Genomic DNA, 10108 nt, shown 5'->3' with positions numbered 1-10108 from the left:
ACATATGTTGCTCCAAAACCTGTATGTACCTTTCAGCATTAATGGTGCCTTCACAGATGTGTAAGTTACCCATGTCTTGGGCACTAATACACCCCCATACCATCACACATGCTGCCTTTTACACTTTGCGCCTATAACAATCCGGATGGTTCTTTTCCTCTTTGGTCCGGAGGACACGACGTCCACAGTTTCCAAAAACAATTTGAAATGTAGACTCGTCAGACCACAGAACACTTTTCCACTTTGTATCAGTCCATCTTAGATGAGCTCAGGCCCAGCGAAGCCGACGACGTTTTTGGGTGTTGTTGATAAACGGTTTTCGCCTTGCATAGGAGAGTTTTAACTTGCACTTACGGATGTAGCGACCAACTGTAGTTACTGACAGTGGGTTTCTGAAGTGTTCCTGAGCCCATGTGGTGATATCCTTTACACACTGATGTCGCTTGTTGATGCAGTACAGTCTGAGAGATCAAAGGTCAAGGGCTTAGCTGCTTACGTGCAGTGATTTCTCCAGATTCTCTGAACCCTTTGATGATATTACGGACGGTAGATGGTGAAATCCCTAAATTCCTTGCAATAGCTGGTTGAGAAAGGTTTTTCTTAAACTGTTCAACAATTTGCTCCCGCATTTGTTGACAAAGTGGTGACCCTCGCCCCATCCTTGTTTTTGAATGACTGAGCATTTCATGGAATCTACTTTTATACCCAATCATGGCACCCACCTGTTCCCAATTTGCCTGTTCACCTGTGGGATGTTCCAAATAAGTGTTTGATGAGCATTCCTCAACTTTATCAGTATTTATTGCCACCTTTCCCAACTTCTTTGTCACGTGTTGCTGGCTTCAAATTCTAAAGTTAATGATTATTTACAAAAAAAAAAAAAAAAAAAGTTGTCAGTTTGGACATCAAATATGTTGTCTTTGTAGCATATTCAACTGAATATGGGTTGGAAATTATTTGCAAATCATTGTATTCCGTTTATATTTACATCTAACACAATTTCCCAACTCATATGGAAACGGGGTTTGTAGTATAGAACATCGACGATAAAGTTCGCAACTTTTGGTCGCTGATAAAAAAAAAGCCTTGCCTGTACCGGAAGTAGCGTGACGTGGCAGGTTGAAGGGCGCCTCACATTTCCCCATTGTTTACACCAGCAGCGAGAGCGATTCGAACCGAGAAAGTGACGATTACCCCATTAATTTGAGCCAGGATGAAAGATTTGTGGATGAGGAAAGTGAGAGTGAAGGATTAGAGTGCAGTGCAGGACGTATCTTTTTTCGCTCTGACCGTAATTTAGGTACAAGGGCTCATTGCATTCCACACTCTCTCCTTTTTCTATTGTGGATCACGGATTTGTATTTTAAACCACCTGGGATACTATATCCTCTTGAAAATGAGAGTCGAGAACGCGAAATGGACATTCACAGTGACTTTTATCTCCACGACAATACATCGGTGAAGCACTTTAGCTACGGAGCTAACGTGATAGCATCGTGCTTAACTGCAGATAGAAACAGAAGAAATAAGCCCCTGACTGGAAGGATAGACAGAAGATCAACAATACTACCAAACCCTGGACCTGTAACCACACGGTTAATGCTGTGCCGCCTGGCGAAGCCTAGCAATGCTGTTGCTAACGACGCCATTGAAGCTAACTTAGCTACGGGACCTCGACAGAGCTATGCTAAAAACATTAGCTCTCCACCTACGCCAACCCTCATCTGCTCATCAACACCCGTGCTCACCTGCGTTCCAGCGATCAACGGCGCAACGAAGGACTTCACCCGATCATCGATGCGGTCGGCGGCCCGGAGACGGAGGAAGTCAACCCAGACAGGTGAGGACAGCGGCGCGGCGGCGGACAGCGTTGTAGCTTTTGACGACACCCCGGCCGCCATCAGAGTCGGCAAGAAATATATATTTCCCCAAAGTTACGTACGTGACATGCACATAGCGACACACACGTACGGGCAAGCGTTTAAATGTTTGGAAGCCAAAGCTGTAGTCACGGTAGCGCGTCTGCTATCCAAGTCAAAGTCCTCCTGGTTGTGTTGCTGTAGCCAACCGCTAATACACGATCCCACCTACAGCTTTCTTCTTTGCAGTCTCCATTGTTCATTGAACAAATTGTAAAAGATTCACCAACACAGATGTCCAGAATACTGTGGAATTCTGCGATGAAAACAGAGCTGTTTGTATTGGATACAATGGTGTCCCAATACTTCCGCTTCAACCCGTGACGTCACGCGCAAACGTCATCATACCTAGACGTTTTCAACCGGAAGTTTCCTGGGAAATTTAAAATTGCACCTTATAAGTTAACCCGGCCGTATTGGCATGTGTTGCAATGTTAAGATTTCATCATTGATATATAAACTATCAGACTGGTAGTAGTGGCTTTCAGTAGGCCTTTAAGAACCTTCTTAAAACCCATTTTTATTCACTGGCTTTTAACCCAGCATGAGATTTTAAACTGTTTTTAACTTTTTTAACTGTTTTTAACTTTTTAACTGCTTTTTATCTAACAAATTGTTCTTAGGATAATTTGTATTTGCTTTTTCAATGTGTATTTTACTTCTGTTTTAAATGTTATTTTTTAGTCTGTGCTTTGCCTCTATTTCTTTGTGGTGTTCAGCCCTTTAATTGTTCTTCAACTGTGCTTCTTTTTAAAGGGCTTTATAAATAAAGTTCAATGGTATGGTATATTTCTAATGGTATCTCCTATTTCTGGGGCTGAGGTTGCTGAGGTAGTTAAAAAGCTCCTCGGTGGCAGGGCCCCGGCGGTAGATGAGATCCGCCCGGAGTTCCTTAAGGCTCTGGATGTTGTGGGGCTGTCTTGGTTGACAAGACTCTGCAGCATCGCGTGGACATCGGGGGCGGTACCACTGGATTGGCAGACCGGGGTGGTGGTTCCTCTCTTTAAGAAGGGGAACCGGAGGGTGTGTTCTAACTATCGTGGGATCACACTCATCAGCTTTCCCGGTAAGGTCTATTCAGGTGGACTGGAGAAGAGGCTACGCCGGATAGTCGAACCTCGGATTCAGGAGGAACAGTGTGGTTTCCGTCTTGGTCGTGGAACTGTGGACCAGCTCTATACTCTCGGCAGGGTCCTTGAGGGTGCATGGCAGTTTGCCCAACCAGTCTACATGTGCTTTGTGGACTTGGAGAAGGCATTCGACCGTGTCCCTTGGGAGGTCCTGTGGGGACTGCTCAGAGAGTATGGGGTATCGGACTGTCTGATTGTGGCAGTCCGCTCCCTGTATGATCAGTGCCAGAGCTTGGTCCGCATTGCCGGTAGTAAGTCGGACACGTTTCCAGTGAGGGTTGGACGCCGCCAAGGCTGCCCTTTGTCACCCATTCTGTTCATAACTTTTATGGACAGAATTTCAAGGCGCAGTCAAGGCGTTGAGGGGATCTGGTTTGGTGGCTGCAGGATTAGGTCTCTGTTTTTTGCAGATGATGTGGTCCTGATGGCTTCATCTGGCCAGGATCTTCAGCTCTCACTGGATCGGTTCGCAGCCGAGTGTGAAGCGACTGGGATGAGAATCATCACCTCCAAGTCCGAGTCCATGGTTCTCGCCCGGAAAAGGGTGGAGTGCCATCTCCGGGTTGGGGAGGAGATCTTGCCCCAAGTGGAGGAGTTCAAGTACCTCGGAGTCTTGTTCACGAGTGAGGGAAGAGTGGATCGTGAGATCGACAGGCGGATCGGTGCGGCATCTTCAGTAATGCGGACGCTGTATCGATCCGTTGTGGTGACGAAGGAGCTGAGCCGGAAGGCAAAGCTCTCAATTTACCGGTCGATCTACGTTCCCATCCTCACCTATGGTCATGAGCTTTGGGTAATGACCGAAAGGACAACATCACGGGTACAAGCGGCCGAAATGAGTTTCCTCCGCCGGGTGGCGGGGCTCTCCCTTAGAGATAGGGTGAGAAGCTCTGTCATCCGGGGGGAGCTCAAAGTAAAGCCGCTGCTCCTCCACATGGAGAGGAGCCAGATGAGGTGGTTCGGGCATCTGGTCAGGATTCCACCCGAACGCCTCCCTAGGGAGGTGTTTAGGGCACGTCCGACCGGTAGGAGGCCGCGGGGAAGACCCAGGACACGTTGGGAAGACTATGTCTCCCGGCTGGCCTGGGAATGTCTCGGAGTCCCACAGGAAGAGCTGGACGAAGTGGCTGGGGAGAGGGAAGTCTGGGCTTCCCTGCTTAGGCTGCTGCCCCCGCGACCCGACCTCGGATAAGCGGAAGAAGATGGATGGATGGATGGATGGTATGGTATATATATATCTGTATATATAATATACTGTACACATATTATGTATATATTCGTATATATGTTGGATTTTTATCGCTATATTAGTCTATTTATACCTGCATTGTCCTTTCCATCCTTACACTTTCCATCATTGTAACTGAGCTACTGTGTTGAACAATTTCCCTTGTGGATCATTAAAGTTAGTCTAAGTCTAAGTCTAAGTATGGTATATCATGTCATGTAATATGACTTCAACATTATTTGTGTTAATATTAGACTTTGTTTGTAAACCAGTTCTACTTCTGACTATTTATTTTATTTTGTATTGAACAATTAAACATACATAAACAATGTACAGACACATTAAGGTACTTTCAATACAATATGAGTCAATGTTTTTCAATATTTTACTCAGCAATATAAAACACATCACATTAAATACAATCCTCCTACAAACAAAACATGTTAAAGAAAGTCAAAGTAAAAATGAGAGACCATACGAATAAGATTAAAATAAAAATATATATAAATGAATAATAAACTTGTGCTTATTTAAAACCACTTAAATAATTCCAATAAATATAATCATTTAAGGGCTATTTCTATTTTGTACAATCTTCCAAGATTGAATTAATAAAATGGAATCATAAACACAATGTGAGAATTAGGATTTCACTTCAAGAAAGAGACTTTTGTGTATGAGAGCAAATGTTTCACACTTTTTAAAAATAGAAATTCACGACACGATCGATCAACGCATGCGCGAAGATCACGTCACTTCCTGGACTTTTTTAATGACAGATCTCCTGCGACATCACGCTCTGTGATATTTCAATGTTTTGTATAAAAATATATTACCTAAGAGTAAAAGGGAAGAAGAATAAGAACACGTGGAAGGGTAAATTTAAAAGAATCAGGCAGTAATATCGCTACAATTTCTACCACTTTCACTCTTGTCGTTGCAATGAATGTCGCACGGGGGCGCCACTGAACACCATCATTAAAGGTTTGTTATTTACTTTCCATTTATTTTTTAAACATTTTATATCACATAGTTATTGAAACAAATATTATAGCAAAGAAAAGCATGATAACAGTGACAGCAGGCAATATCTTATATAGAGATGCCGCATCGACCTCTTCATCAGTGACGTCATTCCCAGCTTCCGGTGTAAACGGAAGACGGCAGAACAGAGCAGTCCTGCCTTGTAACGTCAAGTGTGCTAACTGTCGTGAAAGCACATCGACGGAGCAAGACGCTAATAAGTCAGTCTTATTATTTCTTATCCAGTTTGAAATATTTACGTCGTATAAAATACATCTTTGATTCTTTATTTAAGGATAAAATGGTCTGGATGCGCTAGAAGCACTTTGCTGCTTCTCCTGCTATCTTTGCTTGCTAGTTAGCTTAGCTCGCTAGTTAGCTTAGCTTGTTAGCTGCTAACAGAAGTTATCAACACATCGCTAAGTAGAGCTCAAGTGTGAGAGTAAAGTGTTGTGATTGTGTGAAAATGTCTACATTACACATGTTGAGAGCGTTGGTGGATCAGCGACTAACTGCTGCCGTTGAAGAAATATTTGTAGTGTTAGAAAGAACGATAGCAGAATACGAGGCGGAACTTTCTAGAACAAAGGAGGAGAACAATCAACTACTGGACGCTGTTTTCAAGAAACATCAAGTTGTGTTACACAGAACAGGTTAGTTGACTTCTTACTCTCACATGTTTAATAACTTTATATTTGACTAATAACAAGAAAAAGACATTTGTAATATATCATATAATCACATCGACCAGGGGTGGAGCAAGTCAGAGCTGGGCCGGGGGCGGGTCCCATGACGGGGACCCCTAAACCCAAATATCAAAGCTAATTCTAACATCATTTGACAACATACACATGCCTCTCTGGGTTTACTACCAACAATCTTTAACCAGGTTTTAAAACGTTTGCCAGCCATTTTTGCTAAAATTAGCATTTTCCCGACATGTATTTATTTTCTCACTTTCACCACAGCATCACCCGTTCACAGGATGTAGAAAAATTATCAAAGGGGATCAGATTTTTTTATTTTGCCTATCATTCACAATCCTTTTGTAAGACAATAATATGTTTTTATTTTGTATGCATTCTAAGTCGTAAACAAACGCTAGCAAAATCTTAACTCTCCTAATTCTAACAATGGAGTCAATGGGAGCGCCTCTATTCTGCTCACTAAGCCCTCTAAATAAGAATTAATTGATCAATATAATATACCCAGAATGCTATCTCTTTAAAACATGCTGTAAAAATGCATATTCTCTGGAAATATGCCTTATAATAGCCACAAACTGGAGGATACATTTTTAATTAGGATAACATTTGAAAAATAGTTTAAAGTTTTTAAATTTTACAGCGTCTACCTCAACTTCTGCCCCCCTGTGGCCCCAAAAGGGACAAGAGGTAGAAAATGGATGGATGGATGGAAAAAGACACATCATAGAAAGATGCATGAAAGATAAAGTTGAGTTAATGAAACATGTAGAATAGATTGTGTTCTACACCCTCTGTTGTTTAAAAAGGGTACAGTTAGGGTTGGACCATTATGGCAAAAATAATAATCACCATTATTTTCATTGATATTGTAATCACCATTAATTACACAATTATTTTCATATGAAAACACCAGTATTTATTTTACTACCAAAACTAAACTTTAAATATATCTTTGGAAAAATGTCTAAATTTGTGTATACATTTTAAAATACTTGTAATGATTTAAGCATGTATTTTATTATTATTATTAGCTTTCATGGCTGAAAAGACACAAGTGACGACAGACAAGCTCCTACTGGATATTAGTTAGTAACAAATCAAATAATAGTAAAAATAAATGTAAATAACAATGGCAATATAAAAAAACAATATAATTAAGTTTTTTGTTTTAATTGTTTTAAGGTCCATTTTTTACCTTATACACGTATTTTACTACCATTTAAGTGTGTGCTTTTTTGTCAATAAAAAATGTATAAAATGTTTAGTTAAATGCAGAATCTCTCACATTTATTGGTGCAATTTATATTTGGACCATTTTTAACCAGAACTTTGGGTCAAAGCATAATAATTGTGTAAATGCATCAATAAGTTCATTATGTTTGTGTGAGGTGCTTTTTTGAAAGCTTTATTTTGTCAGCGCAGTCAGGCCTATTATTGTGAAGGGGGAATTGTATTGCTGTTCTTAGCTTGATGTGTGGAGGCGACTTGAGGGTGTTTAAAAAGAGGAGAGCGAGAGAGAGAGAGAGAGAGCGAGAGAGAGAGAGAGAGAGAGAGAGAGAGAGAGAGAGAGATTCTGAAGTTGCGACTGCTGTCCTGTTTGTACATTAATCCTACATGGATGATGTCGTTCACAACAACACAATCAGATGAGATGTGTTGTGGGTGTATGGATTTTCCTTGCCAACTTTAGCTTCGTAGTTTAGTCGCTATTTCGATTGACCGCCTCAAGGACGGGACAGTTGTGTGTTTCATAGTAACATTACTAGTCGTTGTGACATGTAGAGGACTAGGAGGTTTATTACCATTGCGGGGGAATTTTCTGTGTCTACGTACCTTCGACACATCCGTACACCCACCGGAGTGACGCCACGCTTTCTCCGCCGTGTGTTTGAGGAGCCTGCAAAAGACCTGCACATACATGTAACAATCATGTTACATCAACAATACAGTTTGCTGTAAACATAAAAAAATCAATACAACCAAAAAGGATAAAGGTTGGCGTTTTAGCTTAATGCTAACATACAATGAACGAGCACATTGACAGGCTAACAAAAAATAGCACTGCGATGGTTTTAAACTCCATATGAGTTGGGACATTGTGTTATATGTAAATATAAACGGAATACAATGATTTGCAAATCATTTTCAAGCCATATTCAGTTGAATATGCTACAAAGACAACATATTTGATGTTCAAACTGATAAACTTTTTTTTTTGCAAATAATCATTAACTTTAGAATTTCATGCCAGCAACACGTGACAAAGAAGTTGGGAAAGGTGGCAATAAATACTGATAAAGTTGAGGAATGCTCATCAAAGACTTATTTGGAACATCCCACAGGTGTGCAGGCTAATTGGGAACAGGTGGGTGCCATGATTGGGTATAAAAACAGCTTCCCAAAAAATACTCAGTCTTTCACAAGAAAGGATGGGGCGAGGTACACCCCTTTGTCCACAACTGCGTGAGCAAATAGTCAAACAGTTTAAGAACAACATTTCTCAAAGTGCAATTGCAAGGAATCTAGGGATTTCAACATCTACGGTCCATAATATCATCAAATGGTTCAGAGAATCTGGAGAAATCACTACACGTAAGCGGCATGGCCGGAAACCAACATTGAATGACCGTGATCTTTGATCCCTCAGACGGCACTGTATCAAAAACCGACATCAATCTCTAAAGGATATCACCACATGGGCTCCGGAACACTTCAGAAAACCACTGTCACTAAATACAGTTGGTCGCTACATCTGTAAGTGCAAGTTAAAGCTCAACTATACAAAGCAAAAATCATTTATCAACAACACCCAGAAACGCTGCCGGCTTCTCTGGGCCTGAGCTCATCTAAGATGGACTCATACAAAGTGGAAAAGTGTTCTGTGGTCTGAGGAGTCCACATTTCAAATTGTTTTCTGAAATATTCGACATTGTGTCATCCAGACCAAAGGGGAAGCGAACCATCAAGACTGTTATTGACGCAAAGTCCAAAAGCCAGCATCTGTGATGGTATGGGGGTGCATTAGTGCCCAAGGCATGGGTAACTTACACATCAGTGAAGGCACCATTAATGCTGAAAGGTACATGCAGGTTTTGGAACAACATATGCTGCCATCTAAGCAACGTTACCATGGACGCCCCTGCTTATTTCAGCAAGACAATGCCAAGCCACATTCAGCACGTGTTACAACAGCGTGGCTTCGTAAAAAAAGAGTGCGGGTACTTTCCTGGCCCATCTGCAGTCCAGACCTGTCTCCCATCGAAAATGTGTGGCGCATTATGAAGCGTAAAATACGACAGCGGAGACCCCGGACTGTTGAACGACTGAAGCTCTACATAAAACAAGAATGGGAAAGAATTCCACTTTCAAAGCTTCAACAATGAATTTCCTCAGTTCCCAATCATTTACTGAGTGTTGTTAAAAGAAAAGGTGATGTAACACAGTGGTGAACATGCTCTTTCCCAACTACCGTATTTTCCGCACCATAAGGCGCCCTGGGTTATAAGCCGCGCCTTCAATGAACGGCATATTTCAAAACTTTGTCCACCTATAAGCCGCCCCGTGTTGTAAGCCGCATCTAACTGCGCTAAAGGAATGTCAAAAAAACAGTCAGATAGGTCAGTCAAACTTTAATAATATATTAAAAACCAGCGTTCTAACAACTCTGTTCACTCCCAAAATGTACGCAAATGTGCAATCACAAACATACGTATATCAACATGGACAGAGCTGCGTGAAAAAAGCCACCCGGCCTCTTCGCGTAAACTTAAACTTACCTTAACCACTCGCTCATCTTTTCTTCATCCATCCCTTCGAGTTAGCTTTTATGATGACGCCGGCTGGAAAGGTCTCTTTTGGCAAGGTCTTCCTTTTGAATATCACCATGGGTGGAAGTTTCTGGCCATTAGCATGGCAAGCTAGAACCACAGTGAAGGATGACTTCTCATTCCCTGTGGTGCGAATATTCACCGTACGTGCTCCCGTTGTATCCACAGTGCGTTTCACAGGAATATCAGTTGCTGTGAAATAGTAATCCGTGTGCGGATGGAGAGATTGCGTCTTTTCATGAACCGGATCCCGGTCGCTTAGTAGGAGCCATTT

At 41.7% G+C, this 10108-nt stretch overlaps 1 protein-coding gene across 2 annotated transcripts in view; it reads left to right on the top strand.

Annotated features, from left to right (window-relative positions):
• The first annotated feature begins 5527 nt into the window (after nt 1-5527).
• The window catches only part of LOC133570532 (uncharacterized), a 508763-nt gene continuing 504182 nt past the window's right edge, over nt 5528-10108 (top strand). The window contains exon 1 of one of the 2 annotated variants that reach the window (XM_061923218.1): nt 5528-5953. In XM_061923218.1, coding sequence (XP_061779202.1) covers nt 5767-5953 — 187 coding nt within the window. In that variant the 5' untranslated portion in view covers nt 5528-5766. The remainder of the gene's footprint in view (nt 5954-10108) is intronic. The other variant, XM_072916638.1, reaches the window with a different exon arrangement.

This window comes from Nerophis lumbriciformis, linkage group LG28, assembly GCF_033978685.3.
Source record: "Nerophis lumbriciformis linkage group LG28, RoL_Nlum_v2.1, whole genome shotgun sequence".
NCBI lineage: Eukaryota > Metazoa > Chordata > Actinopteri > Syngnathiformes > Syngnathidae > Nerophis > Nerophis lumbriciformis.
Note: the sequence above shows the minus strand (reverse complement) of the source record. Positions and strands in the feature narration are given on the sequence as shown.